General features: G+C 48.2%; 1 protein-coding gene across 1 annotated transcript in view; it reads left to right on the forward strand.

Moving 5' to 3' along the window:
- Positions 1 to 9,211: 9,211 nt before the first annotated feature.
- The window catches only part of RGS10 (regulator of G protein signaling 10), a 34,978-nt gene continuing 22,471 nt past the window's right edge, over positions 9,212 to 21,718 (forward strand). Inside the window, exons 1-3 of the mRNA XM_077779497.1 lie at positions 9,212 to 9,286; positions 16,860 to 16,978; positions 18,432 to 18,518. Of these exons, the coding sequence (XP_077635623.1) occupies positions 9,280 to 9,286; positions 16,860 to 16,978; positions 18,432 to 18,518 (213 nt within the window). The 5' untranslated portion in view covers positions 9,212 to 9,279. The remainder of the gene's footprint in view (positions 9,287 to 16,859; positions 16,979 to 18,431; positions 18,519 to 21,718) is intronic.

Consider the following 21,718-nt stretch of genomic DNA (forward strand, 5'->3'; position numbering starts at 1 on the left):
GGAAAACAGAGGAGAGTGGCTCAGGACGGGGGAGGGGAGACCAGGCTCAAATCTCTCAGGAGACCTAGCACCACGTCCTTGTTGAAACTCTCTCTGGGCCTCAGTTTCCTGATCTGCAGGCTAATACCCTGACCTCCAAGGATCCTCTGGCTATGATATGCCATGAATGTGTCACTTGAAATGCAAGGGAGATCAAAGATGGGAAAGGCCGTTGGTGTCTGCTTGCTCCTTCCGTGGGAAATGCAGAGTTTAAAGATTGCAACACTGACGTTGTAAAAATGTGGGTTTAAATATTGGTAGGTACAGCCCCGTAGAGATTTGGACCAGTTTCCAACTACTGATTTTTCTCCTTGATTTGAAAGCATATACACTGCAGAAATTTTGCAAAACTAGAAAATGTAATCACGAAAATTAAAACCATCCCTTAGTCTATTGACAGATAAATGTTAGTAACATTTTGGTCTAGTTTTCTGCAAGCTTTCTATCCATAACTGGACTGTATTTCCTCCTCTTCCCGCTGAAGGTTTTCGCTATATTTATATCCTGATTTCTTTCAATGAAAAAAAAACACAACAAAACAGTCCTTACAACTGTTAAATATCCCATCAGGAATGTACTGTAGCTTAGTCACTTAATGCTCCATCAATGAGCATTTAGAGCACTATAAATAGCATTGATAAAAAAAAGAGTTAAGATGTTCAACTGTACACATAATCTTTGCACCTCTTAGTCTTTCTTTGGCATAAATTATCAGTTGTAGAATTATTCACTGGTCCCATGGGCAAAAACATTTTGAAAGCTTTTATACATGTTGCCAAATGTACATCTGAACACATCTGTCTCTCTTGGCTTCCAGAGAGGTTGTAACAATTTACTTTCCTCCATTCTCTGTGCCTGTCAATTGCATGACACTGTTACTAACCCTGCTGATTCCCCATAATTTCTTTAAAAAAAAAATGCCACTTTTCACTGTGTATAGGCTAACGCTTACTAAAGCAGCAGTGTAAGGGGGGGCAAGAGTAACTCAGATTCCAGACAATTCTTGTGCCTACATGTGCTGGGCCCTTTGCCAGGTGCTTTCTTGTTTATTGCTAGTGAACGCCACACCCCTAGAACGTAGGTGGCATCCATCCTACGTTGTCCAGTCCCATGAGGCTGTGCTTGAAGACACACAGCTGGTTGGCTACATGCCCAGGACTGGTACCCAGGTCTCTTGACTCCAAGTGGGGTACTTATTTACCATACTATGTACCTCACCTACCTCAAACGGCCTAGAATACTCTTTATGAGAGACTCTAAAATATGATATGCATAGTAAAATAGGAGAGATGCTATAGTACACTCACAGCTTACTACTTTTTTAAAGTTTCTGAATAGAACAAGAAATACTGAACTCTGAAGTCCATGGCCACTCTGACATCCTAGGCTGTTTCTCCTTGGCTGGCCAATGAGGACTGTTCAACCAAAGGTGAGACCGACGCAGGTAGGAAGGGGTCAACCCTCTGTTCCTCTTCTTGGCTAGATTTGAGAAGCCTTGACATGAGCTACGGAAAGTGAGTGACAGTGGGCACCTTCAGCCCCCGTGCAAACCGCAGGCAGAACTTAATCGTGTGTGTGTGTGTGTGTGTGTGTGTGTGTGTGTGTGTCTTCTTTTGGTGACCTTTAGGAATCATGAGGCTCTATACTTGCATTCCGGGTCTTTTACACAGCGCACCTTGAAAACTGGCTTTTGGATCTTGAAACTAAAACTTAAAACAGATATTTAAAGCAACTTCACTAAGACTGTCTTTCCATGTTTCCAAACAGAAGTTTTAAACTGTGTACATTAAACCTTGACCACGGTCTTTATTTTTATTTTTGTAAGTTTATTTATTTATTTTGAGAGAGAGAGAGAAAAGTGAGCATGAGATGGGGAGGGACAGAGAGAGAGAGAGAGAGAGAGAGACGGAGAAAGAAAGAATCCCAATAGGGCTCGATCTCACAAACTGTGAGATCATGACCTGAGCTGAAACCAAGAGCCCGTGGCTTAACTGACTGGGCCACCCAGGCGCCCCCATGGTCCCATGGTCTTTATTTTTGTACTCACCATTTGATTCGCTTACAGGACAGTGACAGCGATTTGAAGCTGTGCTATTTTCCCCTTATCTCAGAAAGGCCTGGCTGCCCTCCTAGCTCAGGAGGCATTCATGAGCATGTCCTAGGTCACCCCAGGGCATTTCAGGACACTGTGGCAACCGGCATATTTAGCGATGCCCCATGCTCACCCATTGTGACAGTCTCCTTATGTCCTGTGTTAAAATAACGTTATGTCCCCTGTAATTTGGTCCTCAGATTTCTGGGGGAGGTGTGCTGCACAGATGCCCCCATCACTGCCATGAGAACACAGCCACCCCGTTTGGATCCAGGACTCTGCACCGGTTCAAAAGTCGTGCTCTTCTGAAGAGGGAAGCGGCTGTCTGGGGCTGACCATGTTACAAGGGCCTGGAAGCCTGGAAGCCTGTGGGGAGGGCACCCCGAGAGGAGGCCAACAGGAGGGGGACGGTTTTTATTTTTTTTCAATGTTTATTATTTATTATTGAGAGAGAGAGAGACAGAGAGAGCGCGCAAGCAGGGGAGGGTCAGAGAGAGAGGCAGACACAGAATCCCAAGCAGGCTCCAGGCTCTGAGCTGTCAGCACAGAGCCCGACACCAGGCTCGAACTCACAAACGGGGAAGATCATGACCTGAGCTGAAGTCGGACGCTTAACCGACGGAACCCCCCAGGCGCCCCTTGGGAGGGCTGTTACATTGAGCTCTTCTGTTGTTTCTTGGCTTGTTCCTGGTCGTCATAATCGCCTCCATCCTCCAACCCAGCTCAAAACCCGGGGCATCTTCACCACCTTCGATCCTTAGGAGTCAGAAAAACCTCTCCTGGCAGCCCCGGGACAGGGGGTGCTCAGAAATACGCTGAGGAAAGTGGTTTTGAGAGGCTGCAAGAGCGAGGCCAGAAATGAGAAACGACCACCGGAGGCCCGGGATGGGGGAGAACTGGGACCGAGCGGGCGGGCAGAAGGCGGGAGGGAAAATGAGCGCACGGGGCAGCTCAGAATAGCAGATACAAAAGAAAAGTGCCAGCTAGTGAACACACTGCAAACGGATGGGTGGCAGGGCCCGGCGACTGGGGAGCGGTTTAGAAAAATAGCAATTAGCACAGCTAAAAATAAAGACCAATTTGGAGACAAAGCCAGATACACAAGGAGAAAAATAAGACTCGCCAGAAAGACAGTTCTTCGCAAACCGAACGCTCAAGAAAAATGAGGCTAACGACACTCCCTTTGGGGCTGTTTTGCAGGGAAACGAGACAATAGATCGAGCGGGGTGGGGGTGGGGGGCGCTGAGCAGGTGACTGGTGGTGAGAGAGGAGAAATCGGAACCGGAGCGCAGTGTTGACCTGAGTGATTCCGAGCGCTGAGCAAAAGGCCCTGCCGGGAGCTGCAGCACGTGTCCCCAAAGTTAGAGCTATGCCCCCGACCGGCCTCGGGGTGGGGGCAGAGGCATCGCCCCGCGCTGGAACCCGGAGGGTCCGTGCAGAATTCCGCGGAGCGCTGCCCCTGCAACCTCCAGGCCACGGGGAGAAGGCGCCCGAGTTCCGGCGCTCGCGCAGCTCGGCACGCGGCGCGCGCGGCCCGGCGGCCTTGGCGACGCGCCACCGGCTTTCGCNTGCGGGGGCGCAAAAGCCCCCGGGAGGCGCTCCGGGGAGGAAGTTTGGACAAAAGGGGAAACGACAGCAGTTTTCTTTTTAGTGATGGTCTGGGAGAAGAAAGGAGATGCCAGACACCCCCAAACTTTGGAGGGAGTGTGGGCTCCAGATCCGAAAGCAGAACATCGCGCGGGCCGTTTCTCCACTGGAGTTCGCTGCGTCTCTCGGCTGCGGGCGTTGTTGCGAACGCTGCCCGCGCGGCGCCCACCGGAGGCACCACTGGGACCCGGGGCATCGGACTGGCAGCGGGGCCTGGGCTGCCCGGCGCCTTCAGTTCTGCGCTGCGGGGCCGAAATGTGGGCGCGCAGAGGAGGGTAAACACCGGGGCGGAGAAGCCACATCTGTAGTTCGCGCCCGGGGAGCGCTGACATTACCCTGGACCGGGCTTGGCTGTCCCAGTGACCAGCCTGAGCCACAGTTCGGCGCAATTTGATAGGACAAAGAATCCCCGGTGGAGATGAGACCATCCTTTGATTCCAACCATCTTACCGTTTTTGTGCAGAATAATGGCTATGCTCCTTCGAGCTCTTCCCGTGCGCCCGGGTCTCTGTTCACCCAGTTTTGTGTTCTCTCTCTCTCCGCCCGTAGGACGACCCCATGAGACAGGAACTGTTATTAGCCACGGTTCAGAGGAGGGAACAGAAGCCAGGGGCGGTTAGGTAACTTGCCCCAAGTCACGCCTAGGAGGTGATGGAGAATTTCTAAAACCCAGGTTTGCCTGGCTCTGGAGTTCAGAGGCCTTTTTGCAGTTTTCCGTTCCAAGAGTGACTTCTTCACGGTGCTGAGAGTCTGTGCTCGTCGGTCGGTGTCCTGTTTTCACCGACTGTCATATTTTATGAGGGTCATTGCAGTTAAGAGGATGAACTGGGACCCGACTGGCTGGGACCAAATCCCACCTCCGCTGCTGTGGAAACTTGGTGTCTGTGCAGATAAGGATCTGCAAAACGGGAATAAAATAGCGATCTCTCTTTGAGCACCTAAATGGAGCAGGTTTCCTGTCCGTTACGCAAATCATTGCATTTAACATTCAGGACAGTCCTTATAAAGTAGGACTTCATAGGGTTATTGTGAAGCGCTTCTCTTAGTGTTAGTGGTCACGTGAACTTTGCCGTGTTGTCTGAGGGTCCAAGGATTCCTTTGCGGGTGTTCCTTTCAGCCCATTCTTGTTGTGGAGGCTTCACAGGCCTGTGGAGCCGAAGTCAGTTAACTCCTGGACTCTGGAGTTAAACTCCTGGTTCCCACTCTGACTCTATCATTTAGTGACTTTGGGCAAGTTACTTGACCCTGAGCCAATTGCCAACTTATCAGGAAATTTGAGAACTTGTTGCTAAGTCATGGATAGCTTGAAATTGGCTGTTGGTGGGTACATTTATACCATGGAAATCGGCAAATGCTAAAAATCAAGCTTTCTCTCCCCCTGCCCCCCTCCCAGGAGAGCTGGTTTACTAGCATGCCTCTGTGTCAGTTTTCCCATCTGTAAAGTGGGTTTCACAGAGTTGTGGGATTAAACACACTGAAACATATGAAGTCCCTAGTGCATTGCCTGGCACGTGATAAATGAATAATAATGGTTAGCCTCCCCCTTTCGTCTGATAAACAGAGCTGCTCTGAACATCTCTGCCTGGGCTATTCATTGCTTTGCTCTCTTTTGGGACCTACATGGTTTCAGGGGGAGGGTGTTACATGTGTGTGGGTTCACCCCAGAAAGACTGGGGCAGTTTGAGGGACACCAGTGGAGTGTATCTCTTTTAGGGCAGCAACTTTTCAGCCTTACGAAATGGGGTTCGGTCACAGGTGGAAGGATTAGTAGCTAAGCATCATGGATTGGTGTTTGGTGCCTGACCTCCGAGAGCCAGTCAGGAGGTCAGGATTTTTGGGTTTAATGTGTGCCCCACTGATGGGAAAGGGCAAATGACGCCTGCCATTTGGGCATCACCATCCAGCAGTGAGAAAAGGAGTCAAGTGAGAAAGGGGGAATGTGGGCCCGGGGTGGAGGTACCGGGAAGCCAGCCAAGTGACCCATGGGACCCTGTGCCACTTTTTTATTTGGTAATTTTGAATTGTTTTTCCTAAAGTGGCTCTCCAAATTGTATAAGCTTCCCGCCCACCAGCGCGGGATCACTGCTACAGACCCCCTGATATGGGCCCGGCTACAGTCCTGCCTCCCAGAACCTTCTCCTGTAGACTTTTCCTGCTTTTCAGCAAAACCTTACTGCAGACGGTGTCTTCAAGCTGAGGGTTTGGCTCAGTTCCTGACCCCCTAATTCCGGGGTTCAAATTGCTCTTCCCTTATTCTCCTTTCTGAGATTTCTCCGAGTGTGTTCGTGCAGCACCTGGGTGTGGGGAGGGCATCGATATAATGCAGCTTTCCCGGCCGCACCCTGGACCGAATGATTCAGTCTTGGGGACCCAAGGTGGGAGGGAGAGGAGGCTGCATTTTCAACAAGTGCCCCAGTTGATTCTGATGCCACTGAAGTGGGAGGACCCCTTGAGGGGCTCTGACCACCCTTTGCCCCTCACAACCTGTGGATGGAAACTGACGCGACTCACCTGAAGGGCAAAGCCAGAGCCACAGCCTTCCGTCTGCGAGCAGATTGTGGGGTGACCCGTTGAGGGAATCCCCACCCGGCCAGGCAGGCCATGGCCCTCTGGGGGAGGCTGTTGTACACGATCCCATGAAACCCATGGGACCAGTTTCAGATTTATTGCTGGGCTTACGTTTTTATTTAAAGGTGACAGTCAACACAGCGATTTCACATCTTTGTTTTAACAACCCAGAAGTCGGGCAGTCTTGGCCCCGGGGAAACTTTCCCTGCAGAACATCGCTGGCCCGGGCCTGTGGGTTCAGGGAGAGCAACGCAGGGACAGAGAAGCTGGGCCGGGCTGAGAGGTGATGATATAAACCAGCGTGGTCAGTGCCAGCTCTGAATGCCAAGAGCAGCCTGTAGACTGTGGGTGTCAGGTGCTAATGGTGCTTTTTTTTTTTTTTTTTTTGGTCTTCATTGACTTTGTATGTGACATCATGTCTCCTTTTGTCACTTATAAATATAGGGAACCTAGGCAGGTGCCTGGGGGGGGGCATTTCCTAGGGCTTCCTGGGTGAACTGAAGCACTTCCCCCACTGGGCTTGAGTAATCCCCTTGGCCTCAGGCGCTGGGCTCGGAAACTCGCTGTTTAAATTGTACTAAATTTATCCTCCCTGGTGTCTCCTGCTTCCCTCAGATAGCTCCCCCCCTGCAGCAGGCCCCGAGAGGGGCGGCGGGGGCAGAGGGGGTCTGGGCGGGCGACAGCAGCCGCTCCTTGATAAGAGCTGTCAGGAGGCATCCAGTGGGAGGAAACAGCCCCTTGCAGGCTTCTGGGGACTCATTTCCTTTCTCAGCCAGGTCGCATCCCTCCAGGGCCTTGCCGAGGGCCCGTGCCCTCTGCGCGGCGGTGCTCAGGGACCCCTCACCTGGCCCCACTTCCCCGGCTCTCGTGTGCCCTTGGGTGGCTGGGCACTTCTGCCACCACTTCTGTCCCTTTGCCCCCCTAGGGTGTCCTCCATCCTAAGCTGGGTCTCCCTGCTCCCTTCCGCTCTCCCCAGCCTTATGTCTCCCTCCCTCTCTGCCCCCGAAATGCAGCCTGTCCGCTCTGTCTTTTCCTGGACAGCTGCAGCGGCCACCAAGGGGCAGGGACTTGTCAAGAGCAGCCCATTTCAGAAGGGACAGACCAGAGGACTCAGCTCTCTGACCCAAGTCCCAGAGCTACCTGCATGGCCTCCCTCAGGATCCACTTAATCATCTTGTTAAAATATATTTGGAGCTGGGGCACCAGGCTCAGAGCCTGGAGCCTGCTTTGGATTCTGTGTCTCCCTCTCTCTGCCCCTCCCTTGCTCACGCTGTCTCTCTCTCTCTCTCTCAAAAATAAATAAACATTAAAAAAATATATATATATATATTTAGAGTTGAAATATATATATAATTTGGAGCTGTCAAATTTTCTTTCCTGTTTTCCTGTCTCCCTTCTTTTTTTCCCTCTCTTCCTTTCGCTGTTCAGGACATTATAAACAAAGCCATCATCAACCATCTTTATCAGTCCATGAACGAAAGGGCATTTGAGCACCCTGAGTAGTAAAGATATAATCTTGTGTAAAGAAATGTCCTGGGGGCGCCTGGGTGGCTCAGTCCGTTGAGCATCAGCTTCCGACTCTTGATCTGGGTTCAGGTCATGATCTCATGGTTCATGGGTTCGAGCCCCGCACTAGGCTCTGCGCACTGACTGCATGGAGCCTGCTTGGGATTCTCTGTCTCCTCTCTCTCTGCCCCTCCCCTGCTCATGCGCTCTCCATCCCTCTCAAAAATAAATAAATAATTAAACTTTAAAAAGAAATGTCCTGATCCGCAGGAATCTTCTAGAAGTTGTTGCATCTAGGGAGAGGTGCTGGGTAGGCAAGGGACAGAGCTGAGAGGAAGCCCTGTTCTACTCTCCTCCCTTTTCTGTCTCTTGAATTTTGTACCATGTAAATAAATATAACGATCTCTTTCCTAAAAACAACCCAGGCCTGTCTCTACTGCGTCATGACAGCTCACTCGGTAAATATTTCCTTATCCTTATTCTCATTTCTTTGTGAGCCAGTGAAATAAATTTCGTGCCAGCCTGTGGCATTGTGGGCAGACAGCCATCTGGGAGCTCCTGGCCTCATCTTCTCAATTAATTTTAAGTTCTGTGAGAAAAAGGGCCCCGCCTTTTACTTCTCGCGCTTGTCACTGCCCTTCCCTTTCCAGGCCCTGATGCCAGACAACTTAGGGTCGAATCCCACCTCGTCTACTTCTTGGCTTGCTCCTTCGAGCCGGTTTATTGAACCTCATTGTGCCTCTGTTTCCTTCTCTGTAGAATGGGCCAAAGATGAGCCCGATGTCTAAGGGTCGCCGTGAAGCGGAGACAGGATATAGCAAGCGCTCAGTCAAGCAGCTATTTTTACAGCTGTCACCCTCACTGTCTCGCCCCCAATCTATCAGAAAACATTCATCAATGTAAACGTGACCATGAGCGCCGGACGCTGCTGACCCTGAGGACCACGCAGCTCTTGCTCAAGAAATGCACAGTCTCTCTGTTTCTGGAGGGAAGATGCCATTCACTTGCCTCGCGGTAGGGGCCGGGGCAGCGTGGGGGGCACATTTACGCATGACTGTCAGGCCCCAGGGGAAGCACAGGGGCTTCTGGGAAGTGAAGGAAATAATGACAGGGTCTTCATTTTCACCCCCCAGGATAGGGCTCTTGGGTAATTTTATTTTTTCTGGGTCTTTGCCTAGAAAGTGAAGATTCTAGGGAGGCTACAAATAACAGTCTGGAGTTCTTATTTCCTTCCCTCTGGTAGAAACTGGAAACCAGTGGCCATCTGTTGTTTAGTCCACTCAAAAGAGGATGTGGAGGCTTGTTTTTCCTCCAGACCCGAGGGTGCTCAGGAGACCCACGGCCCCCCGGCCTGTGTCACATGAAGTGTCTCTGAGAAGGCAGTGGGTTTTTGGGCTGCGTGAAGCTCCTCAGGTGAACCCCAGAGCATGGAACGTAAGGAGTGGCCCCCACCTGCTTTGGCGATGTCCTCAGCTCGTCTATTGCCTGGGGGTGGGGGGTCAGCGGGGCAGGGCAGGGACCGCAGGGAGCGCAGAGTGCAGACACAGATGCACAGGTGACCTTTGGAGGCTCCGCCTGAGCACTCGGCTTCCTCTGAAGTCTCTGGCTTCGTGTGAAAAATGCCATGATGCCTTTTCTGAGCCCCGTCCATCCTCTGCAGCCTGCTCACCTCTGATCTTTGATGCTTGCTCTTATTAGGATTATGTTTAAGCTTTATTCATTTTTATTATTGTATTCTGCTCATTGCCATTCACGCAGACCTCCCCACCAAGGGAATTGCATGCTTGAAGGATAGTTATTCTCAGAAGTTAGACACTGGAGCCGAAAAACACTTAAGTAATATTTAGATAGAGTGTTTCCATGACCCAGTTTCTTCGTAGCCTTACATAGATCACCAGTTGTAACAAACTGATTCTCTGCTTCTAAGTTTGGAAAAAAGAAAAAGTCTTTTTTTTTTTTAATGTAATATGTTTGATGTGGCATAGTTGATATGAGGTTTTAAATAAGTTTCATGGGGGTCATGTTCCTTGAATATTTATGGGAGTATGGTGTGTGTGGGTGTGCGTGTGTGTGTGTGTGTGTGTGTGTGTGTGTGTGTGTNGGAACGTAAGGAGTGGCCCCCACCTGCTTTGGCGATGTCCTCAGCTCGTCTATTGCCTGGGGGTGGGGGGTCAGCGGGGCAGGGCAGGGACCGCAGGGAGCGCAGAGTGCAGACACAGATGCACAGGTGACCTTTGGAGGCTCCGCCTGAGCACTCGGCTTCCTCTGAAGTCTCTGGCTTCGTGTGAAAAATGCCATGATGCCTTTTCTGAGCCCCGTCCATCCTCTGCAGCCTGCTCACCTCTGATCTTTGATGCTTGCTCTTATTAGGATTATGTTTAAGCTTTATTCATTTTTATTATTGTATTCTGCTCATTGCCATTCACGCAGACCTCCCCACCAAGGGAATTGCATGCTTGAAGGATAGTTATTCTCAGAAGTTAGACACTGGAGCCGAAAAACACTTAAGTAATATTTAGATAGAGTGTTTCCATGACCCAGTTTCTTCGTAGCCTTACATAGATCACCAGTTGTAACAAACTGATTCTCTGCTTCTAAGTTTGGAAAAAAGAAAAAGTCTTTTTTTTTTTTAATGTAATATGTTTGATGTGGCATAGTTGATATGAGGTTTTAAATAAGTTTCATGGGGGTCATGTTCCTTGAATATTTATGGGAGTATGGTGTGTGTGGGTGTGTGTGTGTGTGTGTGTGTGTGTGTGTGTGTGTGTGTGTGTTGTATGAAACCGCTTTAGAATTTTGGAGTGAACATTTCTGCCTCTTCCTGGGGTCGAATATTTGGTTTGTTTTCTTGAATGATGCTGTAAGCTTTAGGGGACACTTAGGATAGATTCTTTGATGCTGTGCGTTGACTCTGCTTTGAGGAAGTTGGTATTGAGATTTTATTAGAACATTATTTGACTTGGGAAAATTGTCTATGCAGGATCATTACCCAGACCTTCCTGCAGACTGATAGCAGGGATCCATGCTGCAAGCATTCCATTTTGATGAGCGTTATGGACGCCTGCTGAGTATGGATTTCCGAGGAGTTAATGTCTGGAGAAAGTCTCTGATAGATATGACATCACAGCATCTATAAATAATGCATTACAAAAATGCTGCAAGCCACCAGCCTCCGCCATCTGTATCTTTGAAATAATGGCTTTCACTGAAGTCAGAAACCATGTAGAACCGCATAAATGTGAATGGAAAGCGGATGTACACTGTGTTTGCGTGTTAGATGGTGCTGGCCCGGTCTGGTGTGGGTTTTTATCTAGGTGGAATTCCTTCTCAGTTTTCTCAGGCTTTTCCCACAGTGCAGATGTTATCTTTCTCTTCAAGGCTGCTGTGTTTTGGCCTTGGTGAGTGTGAAGATCGGCAGATATCAAAAATAAAAATGGTAGTAGAGCCTCATGGTAAAGACCATGTGCTCTGGAGCTGTGCTTGGACTCTGACCCCCTCCCCCCACCCCTTCCTAGCTGGGTGACCCTTGCAAGTTACTGCACATCATCTGTGTTTCCTCATCTGTGAAGTGGGGATGATATGAACCACACCACAGGGTCATCGTGAGAAGTGAATGATTTAACTCATGAAAAAAGCTTGGAACAGTACCCAGCACACTGTAAGCAATTTGTAAATGTTCACGGTTGTTATTAGCTAATGATAGATTAATCTGAAGATAAATTTATTGAAAAATAAGTCTTGTGCCTACAAAAATCTGATCTAAAATGCTTTAACTTTTTTTTTTTTTTGAGAGACAGAGAGCAAGTGGGGGAGGGGCAGAGAGAGAGAGGGAGATACAGAATCCAAAGCAGGCTCCAGGCTCTAAGCTGTCAGCACAGAGCCCGATGCAGGGCTGGAAACCATGGATGCGAGATCATGACCTGAGCCAAAGCTGGATGCTCAACTGACTGAGCCACCCAGGTGTCCCTGATCTAAAATGCTTTATTTATTTTTAAATTTTTTATAGTTTATTTATTTTTGAGACAGAGAGAGGCAGAACATGAGTGGGGGGTGGTCAGAGAGAGAGGGAGACACAGAATCAAAAACAGGTTCCAGGCTCTGAGCTGTCAGCACAGAGCCTGACGCGGGGGGTGAACCCACGAACTGTGAGATCATGACCTGAGCCGAAGTCAGACGCTTAACTGACTGAGCCACCCAGGTGTCCCTAAAATGCTTTAAAGAACCCAGGAAATTAAGTTTTTTTATCCAGGGGCGACTGGGTGGCCCAGTCAGTAAAGTGTCTGACTTATGATTTCAGCTCAGGTCATGATCTCACAGTTCGTGAGTTCAAGCCCCACATTGGGCTCTACACTGACAACCTGGAGCCTACTTGGGATTCTCTCCCCCCCTTCTCTGCCTCTCCCCTGCTTTCTCTCTCCCTTTTTCTCAAAATAAATAGGCTTAAAAAATGAAAAAAAATTTTTTTTCCATTGCAAAAATGTTTTACAGGTGAACTAAAAACAACATGAAAAGATAAACAAATCTGGACAAAATTGAAACAAATGTTATCACCAATAATTCCTATTTCTTACTAGCTTGAGTGATCGTAAAGCTGCTAGAAAGATATGTTTGATTTTTTTTTTTCCACCGGTGCATTCCAAGCTTCCCGTCTTGTGCAATCCACCTCAACCAGCAACTTTTATCAATGAAAAAGCAGAGGGAATATTATTGCACCTTTATGGCCCCAAGCGCCAGGACTTGGGAAGCTGAAAACTCTTGATTTTGTTTTATTCTTAAGTTCAGATGTAAACCTGCTTGCCATGGGGAAAGATTATTTCTTTTTCTTATAATTATTGGACTGATTGTAACATTGAAGGTGAACTTGTTTAGGATGCCTTTACATACCTGCATTGGGAAGTAGTGAAAGTCTCCTGAGCGGAAGACCCCGAGAAACAGAAATGCCGTGAATTAAGGGGCTCTCTCTAGGGCAGTGCCAAGTGGGTGGGCCTCTACTCAGTCTCACTGGAGGTCAGGATAATGACCTGGAAAAGAGACGCACCATTAAATGAATGGAGTTTGCAAATGCTGCTCTCTTCAGAGCTGTCTATCCATATTGATACCATCAAGAAGGATTAAGAAACAAATGGCATAGCCAAAAGCCTTCATCAAAATTGAAAGACAATCAGGAAGTCCTGGAAAAATTCAAACCAGTATTTCTGGGTAAAGTGAGAACGCATGGCAGATAGAGTGTGGGTAGAAAATTCCTATGGTCAGGACGGTTGGCGCAGAAGGTGGGCAGAAAGGCAGGGAGGAAATTGTTATTTATTTATTTATTTATTTATTTATTTTTAAATTTATTTCTGAGAAAAAGAGAGACAGCGTGAGCAGGGGAGGGTCAGAGAGAGAGAGGGAGATACAGAATCCGAAGCAGGCTCCAGGCTCTGAGCTAGCTGTCAGCACAGAACCCGACGTGGGGCTGGAACCCACAAACCACGAGATCATGACCTGAGTCGAAGTCGAACGCTTAACCGCCTGAGCCACCCAGGTGCCCCTCTTTTATTTTTTTTAATGTATGTTTATTTTTGAGAGAGACAGAGACAGAGAGACAGAGCACAAGTGGGGGAGGGGCAGAGAGAGGGAGAGACACAGAATCAGAAGCAGGCTCCAGGCTCTGAGCTGTCAGCACAGAACCCCATGCAGGGTTCGAACCCACGAACCTTGAGATCATGACCTGAGCCGAAGTCGGACACCAACCCGACTGAGCCACCCAGGCGTCCCGGAATTTGTCTCTATCCAGGGCAGCAAAGCCAGACACCAGTAACCACAGCCAAGGAGAATAATGAGCTGCATCATGGTGTCCTTTCTGAGCCAGCCCTGGAAGTTCCATTCCTTCTATAACAGTGTTGTGGGAGATGTATTCCTTTACTTTCGATGGCAGGGAGGGGGTGGCCCCGCAGAGTACTGATAGGAAAGGCCATTTATTTGCAAAGTCCCCGTGCTCTGGAGCAGCTGGAGTTCTGTGGAGGTGGTCCTGGTAGGGACAGTCACCTTCACCTGGAAGTTCCAATACTGGTTCCATCAGGGAGTTCAAGGTCATTTTACCCTCTGAACCTTTACTTCCCAGTAAGTAAAATAAGGGGACTAGACCAGACTAATGAGCATTGAATTTTAAGACTTGTTGTTCAAATGTAAAAGCTGGCACAGAAGCCTAATATGCAAAATGATTTGAGTATGAAGTAAAGGATGGGGGAGGTACACTTACCTCATGGTGGGGCCAGATACCCGATCTCTCAGTTAGCCAGGCGATCTGGTTAACCAGAGCACCCTTTTGGCTAAATGAGAACCCACCAAGTAGATTTATGTGCGAGACAGCGTGGCAGCCACAGCCCAAATGCGGTTTGGTTTATTATTGAAAAGAACGTCCGGAGTTTGGGGATCCTTTCAGACCCAGGTTGAAAACTTATGGGCAAAGTAGGTATTCTGCGACAGGGAGAGGAATTGGCGGCTGCCCGAGAGATTGTTCCAGGAATAGCCCACTTGTGTCTCTGCATTTATTTACTTAAGAGAAGGTCTGCTGAGGAAATGGAGTAAATCGTCAAGCTGTATTCAAGGACAGGATGGTAAATTGGTGAAATGCTTGGCAGAATGAACCCTCTTGCAGAACTTTCTTATTATAATGACCTTTTAACTTGATTTATGCTTTGTGGGGAAGAAACTCGGGGTTTAGAAGCTTGCCATTCTAGCATTTGCAAAGAGAGCAGGGAACTAATTTAATATCCACGAACTGAAGATTCACTTTAGAGAAGCGTCAGGTCCATTTGTGATGTGTTCGAGTGATTTTGCTTCTTGATTAGAGGAATAGATTCGTCCCCAATAATTCTTTTATGTGCTGCCTTACCAACGCGTATGGAAGCAGTCCACGGCTGGGGTTTCTGGCTTCTGTTTCGTTCAGCTCGAGTCAGCCAGCGAATGTCTAAAATCCAGGTGGTTTGGCGCCTGGGTGGCTCAGTCAGTTAAGCGTCCGACTCTTGATTTCCGCTCAGGTTGTGATCTCACAGTTTGTGAGTTCAAGCCCCGCATCGGGCTCTGCAGTGGCAGCGTGGAGCCTGCTTGGGATTCTGTCCCCCCTCTCCCTCGCCTTCCCCCGTTTGCTCTCTGTCTCTCTCTCAAAATAAATAAAAATAAACTTTAAAAATAAATAAGTAAATAAACCCAGGTAGTTTTCCCAGATCGTGGGAGACAGTCTCGCTGCCTGAGAAATTAACACGTGTGTTAATCCCCAATAAGACATGAAAGATCATGGAAATGGAGTTACTGTTAAGTACAATGTATCGTGATACGACTTCCCTCCAAAAGCATTTGAGGGGCGCCTGGGTGGCTCAGTTGGTTAAGCGTCCAACTTTGGGTCAGGTCATGATTTCACAGTTCATGAGTTCGAGCCCGGTGTCAGGCTCTGGGCTGACAGCTTGGAGCCTGGAGCTGCTTCGGATTCTGTGTTTCCTTTTCTCTCTGCCCCTCCGCTGATTGTTCTCTCTCTCTCTCTCTCAAAAGAAATAAATAAACATTAAACAAAAACAAAAACATTTTAAACTGTCTGGCATCCTGGCTATTTGCAGCAGTTAAAATTCATGTGACTTTTTTTCATTTATCCTTTTCAAATGGTTTGCTTTGCTGACTTTTTAGTTAAAAGCTTATTTTGTCCTGTGTTCAAACTTGTCTTTATAGAAACATGTTTCTTCTCTGAAAACAAAAAGGCAATGGAGAAAACAGTATGAGCTATAAAAATAGTTCACTGGATAGATCATTATTTTAGCGAAGAGGGGAGAGGAACTAATGTTTGTTGAGTCCAGTGTGAGCTTCTAGATGGCTCGCTTGGGTCCTCTTTTAATCCTTAGATAACTGGAGAGATGAGAGGATTATGTTTGCTGTACACACAGAGTGCTGCCCCTCACCACACAGTCTGAATTGGCTGAACTGGGTTTGGAACCTGGCCCACCCGAAGTGACATTCCATGGTTTTTCCTTGACTCCAGGAAGGGGCCCAATTCTGTAGAAGGAGGCGTGTTTGTGCTCTCACTTCCTCTCAGGCGAGTAGCCGAAGCGTGTTAGCTGGAGGTCCCCTGTCCCCTTTCCTTCAGTCAAGGGTCTCGGCAGGTGTCGAGGAAGAGAATGCATCAGATGTGCAGGTACAAGGAGTCATTCCTTCGTTCAGTCTACACACATAAGAACAGCGTGATGCTGAACCATATTTGGAGCCTGAGGCAAAAAGAAAAGGCAGTGATACCCATCCCATCTTTATTTAAAATTTTGGTATTTTGCTCATTATGGAATTCTTTGCATTAATGTTGATTTTTCAAAATCTTGCATGAAAATACCATTTATGTTGGTGTCTGAGTTTTTGTTTTGTTTTGTTTTTTTTGGCAACCCCCCTGAAATTTTGTACCTGCAGCCAGTTCCTCCCTTTCCCACCCCATCCCAGCCCTGGTACATATTTTTTATTTATGTCCCAGGCAATGAGCCACATGTTGCAGATTCAAGATAAAGATATACAGAAGCTTTCAGACTATTGAGTCAGTCGCACAAATAATCACAATACAGCACGATAATTACAAGACTGTGCACAAAGTGTAATGGGGAAGGAGTTGGCATTGGTTTGGGGGCCTTGGGAAGATGGCTTGAATGAGACCTGAGGGCTCCCTGAGGCGTGGCCAGTGGTCACATGGATGGAGGAAGGATGGACGGAGAGTGGTGAAAGATGGAAAGGCCCTCTTGTCATTGCTCTGAGCCTCAGTTTCCCTAACCTGTAAGATGGAGGAAATGGCAGTGCCTACTTCATAAGATCATCATCAGGACTAGAATGAGTTCCCTGGGTTAAATGCCTATATTATAGTTATCCTGGCACATAATACATGTTAGCTATAATGGTGGTGGTGATGATGATGATGATGATGTTGATGACCATCATATGCAGATATTTTAAAATGAAAGTATTTTGGGGCCACAAACACATTCTGAACTTTGCTTTGCAGACATCCACGGCAACGATGGGAGTCCCAGCAGCAGCCACCAGAACCCCAAGAGCACAGCCAAATGGGCAGCCTCTCTGGAGAATCTGCTTGAAGACCCAGAAGGCGTGAAAAGATTTAGGGTTTGCCTTTTTTTTTCTTTGTTGACCGGGATTGATGCAACCCACGAAGAAGTTTAGATGCCTGTGGGGGAAACACAGGGCGGCTTTTAACACTGAAAAGGTTAAACACTGTTTAACACTGAGAATAAGGACTTCTCAGTTGTTGTGGCTAAGATGGCTTTCCTGGATGGCCATGGACCAGAATTGAGGGGCATACACAGACTGTCTCTGGTTTGCATCTGGCTGGATGGGAGGGGGGAGGGGTAAAGGGGAAGGGGTGCTCACTGGCAGAATCTACAAAGAATTTCCAGCTCTCTGACACCTGGGAGGGGGTGGTCTGGATCTCTCTGATGTGAAGATGTGTTCTCTTGTGCGTCAAAAATTCCCAGGATTCATTATTTATTTATTTATTTTTCAGTGTTCATTTATTATTTTTGAGAGAGAGAGAGACAGAGTGTGAGCAGGGGAGGGGCAGAGAGAGAGGGAGACACAGAATTCGAAGCAGGCTCCAGGCTCTGAGCTGTCATCACAGAGCCCCACGCGGGGCTTGAACTCACGAATCACGAGATCATGACCTGAGCCGAAGTCAGATGCCTAACCGGCTGAGCCACCCAGGCGCCCCTCCCAGGATTCGTTGTTAACAGAGTGAGAGAGGTGGACACCAGCTAGAAAAGTGAGGTTGAACCCAGAGAGGAGGGCAGATGGATGGGAAGTATCAGTGCCTAGAAAGAACTATTTTGGCTGCAGACACCCCAGGTGTCAGCTGGAAGAACCACGTGTGACTTCTGAGAATATCCTGTATCTGCCTGAGTCCCATCAAGTCCTATCTTTAAGTCTTGGGCCAGGTCAGAGCAATCCCTGATGCTGTCGGTCCCTGTTTTGGCACCGAGGGAGGGGTGATGGGCTGGGCTAATAGCATTTCTGGACACCAGGCTATTGTGAGCCGTCTAGGTCTCACGGAGGACACTTTCCTACGCACAGCGGAATAGCAGGGCGTGCCTCTAACTCCCCAGTATCTGCCAGAAGAAAACTCACCTCCAACTTAAAATAGTTTTCATCGTGGCATTTTTAGACATGCTTAATATGTTTTCTTTTCTTTTGTTTAAAAAAATGGGGCTGATTTTAGAGGAATGTACTTTGTTTAAACACTGTCTGGAAGGAACTAATATATCTCCCACTTTAATTTACTCTTTGGTAATTTATTGCCAGCTTAGCCTTAGTGAGTAGATTCTTGCTTCATTTTTACTCTTCCTCACAATGCCGAAGTCATTAGATTCAAATGCATATGAAATTCTAGCTTTAACATTAAACACGCACTTTGTTTTTCAGGATGGAGTTTTTCACAGGGTGATTGAACCGTACTCGTTTGTTGAATTTTGCCAAACTAGTCGTTGGAGAGAAATGTATTATTTCTTTGTTTGTTTGTTTTCAGAGTGGAATAGTGCTTGATATTTTTTCTTCTTTTTATCCACAGGAATTTTTAAAAAAGGAATTCAGTGAAGAAAATGTTTTATTTTGGCTAGCATGTGAAGATTTTAAGAAAACACAGGATAAAAAGCAGGTATTTCTTCCAGTCTGTCATCAACATTCTTGACAATTTTTTTTTTCTCTCTTTATAAAGTTCAGCTGCCTTGGGGCACCTGGGTGGCTCAGTCAGTTAAGTGTACAATTTCAGCTCAGGTCATGATTTCATAGTTCGTGGGTTTGAGCTCTGCGTCGTGCTCTGTGCTCACAGCTCAGAGCCTAGAGCCTGCTTTGGATTCTGTCTCCCTCTCTGCCTCTCTTTCTCTCTGTCTCCAAAATAATAAATATTAAAAAATTATTTTAAAAAAGAAATCTGATCTATATGAGATTTGGGGAAAGACTGAAGCTTCAGATTAGATCTCTTGTGTTGATCAAATATTAATAGTTTTAAAAAGTGTGCTAATTTTTAAATGGAGCAGTTCAGATGGACAAATATTTAAGGTAAAAATGACAATTTATGTCACTTCAAGTTCATCATTGCGCATGACTTTTTTCTTCATGAATAAGTTACGAGGATGCTTCCCCCGAGTTTGACATGTTGGCATTTTGTACGGATGTAGTAAAGCAATAAGCAGATGTGTGACGATAAAAGCGCTACTCAAATCAGATAGATTGTCAATTATTCAACGTATCTTTACCAAACATCCTGCCATTGGCAGGCGTCCCACATAGAATGTTTCTGACTGTTCTCCTGGGTAGATGTGTGCTCTTTGCAGGAGGTGGCCTTTAATTCTGATGTCAGTGGATTTTCTGACCTTGAAGGTTGGGTGCGAGGAGAGGTGGAGGAGATTGTGGGGAAGGAGGTCTATGGATGGGGTGTGTTTATGAAGCCTGTGCCTCTGTATTTCTAAGAGGCTACCAGCTAAGTAACTATAGGGGTTGGTAAGGAATAGGAATACGTGAGGCTTTTGGTATGAGGCTATAGGGAGCAGTGGGTACTGGGGCCACTGTGAGCAGCCAACATTGCCTCCATCGGCTGTGGCTGACTGTTTAGCTGACGTTGGCAGTGAACACTTGGGGGTCTGTGGCTGTCTGGGCTTCCCCATGCTTTGAGTTCTGCCCACCTACGTCTTCACTTGCCCACCTTGCCCCCAGAACCCTGAGGGGCGGGCCTTTCTTCCTAGGGGCGGGCCTTTCTTCCCAAGGCTGCATCTGCCTTCTTCAGGCTAGTGCTATCTTTCCAGAGAAATTGGGCATTTGGATTCTTATGAAACCATCCAATTTTATAAATGTTGGAACTGATTTTAAAAAAATGGAAAACCTTGCCTGCCAAACAAAACACATCCCCAGGCAGATGCAGCCTGTGGGCTGCCAGCTTTGGGCCTCTGTCTCCAAAAGCTGGACTCCATGAAGCCGGCAGCTATTACGTGTTTGTAGACGACAGCTTGGAAAATGTTCATCATTGGTTTATTCAAAGCCTTTTCCTGACTCACACACACTTACCCCAACCTGGAGCAAGGGAGCCTACTTTTTACTGCCTTCCTCTCTGTGGGGGCAAGGATGGATGCTAAGGCTGGTTCTCTTAGCTCCAATTTCTCAGGTCAGCGTAGAAAGCCTTCCCAGGCAGGACTCTTGGCATTTGCTTCCTTCAAGCTTCTTCTCCTCCCTGGACGACTTGGAGCCTCCCGGGTGGTGAATGGCCTCTGGGGAAAAGGGAGCAGATGGGCTGGCCTGCCTTGGAAAGCTAGGATGCCACCCTGGAGGCAGGAGCACTCATTGTTTTTCCTTTGGCCCCAGCACCCAGGATAGGGCCCAGGGGCCACTGTTCAGCACCCAGGACAGGGCCCAGGGACCACTGTTCGCAAATGCTGGACTGTGTGATTTATTGGCCCAGTCTCAGTCTAAACTTCCAGCTGCCAGTCAAGCAGCCAAACAGATGATGTCCATTCTTCTGCCATATTCTTTGCTTATTGAGGGTGAGAGGGGCCTACAGATCAGCCAGCCCTCTCCTCCGGACCTCCTGCCATGTGGTTCTCATTGGGAAGCTCTGAGTTTCCTCCGCAGCCGAGCTGGGACTGGGACCAGCGTTTTGAGGTCACCCATTCTCTTTCCCCATGCTGGTCCATCCTTTGATTCAGCTGAGTTGACGGGATCTTTATGGAATGCCTGCTCTGGGCCAGGTCTCGTGAAGAGACAAGACCAAGACAGATGAGCTCCTTTAGGGAACAGGCATCGATTAGGGAAGCAACTTGTTAAATACGCCTTGGCAAGTATGCTGAGCAGAGAAATGGGAGGTGTGGGTTCCATAGGAGCATAGGCAGGGGTCGGGGGGAAGGTAACACTGAAGTGGAGTTTGGGGGTGGGGTAGGGTTCTGGAAGGGGGAACAGCATGCGAGGAGGAAGGCCTGGCAAGAAGAGGAAGGCCAGGTGGCAGGAGAGTGGAGCTTGAAGGGCAGGCCGGCTCTGCTGTGTGAGAGGCTGGGGGCGGGAGGTGAGCTCACAGCTGGAGAGCCACATCTGGGTGCCAAGGTGGACATTGGAAGGCCTTTGTGTTGGGATGCATGTCCACACCCTACAGACAGAGCTTCCAGAATCTGGAAGCCCCTCACTGTACTCCTACTCCCGACGCCCAGCCTAAACTCCTTGGAGCCTTGGCGTCCTTAAACCTGGAATGTGCCTGGTGACTGGTCTGGGGCAGTGAATGCAGATGGTGGCGAGAAGGAAGGAAGGAAAGGAAGGAAGGAAAGGAAGGAAGGAAGGAAGGAAGGAAGGAAGGAAGGACGCATCAATGAGGCCCGTGTGGCTCAGCCATCAGTCTGGGTTATCACACTGAGCCTCATGACTGGCCCCATCCTTCCAGATGTGTGGGCTGTGGCTTGGGAGGCTACACAGAAGCTTGCCCGAGGCTGCCCAGCTTGGTGCAGACCCAGGTCTCCGACTGCAGGGCCTGTGTGTTCTCTAGGGCGTCTGGCTACAGGGGAAGTAAAACCAGGAGTAAATTCTAAATCACTAATTTTAAAAAGTGGAGGGGGAGAAGTGGGTCCAAGCGAATTTCACAAGACTTGTCACGTCTGGTTCAGCAGGGAGTCTATGGCGGGCGTGTCTCAACAGTGAGCTATGACCGTGGCAGGATCGCTGTGAATCTTACTTTGCCTCTGTTATTTTATTTATTTTTTAAAAATGTTTATTTATTTTGAGAGAGAGAGAGATCACAAGTGGGGGAGAAGGGCGGGGGGGGGGAGAGTGAGAGAGAGAGACAGAGAATGAGAGAGAGAGAGAGAGAGAGAGAGAGAGAGA

The sequence above is a fragment of the Crocuta crocuta genome, unplaced genomic scaffold, assembly GCF_008692635.1.
Source record: "Crocuta crocuta isolate KB4526 unplaced genomic scaffold, BGI_CrCroc_1.0 scaffold138, whole genome shotgun sequence".
Classification (NCBI taxonomy): Eukaryota; Metazoa; Chordata; class Mammalia; order Carnivora; family Hyaenidae; genus Crocuta; species Crocuta crocuta.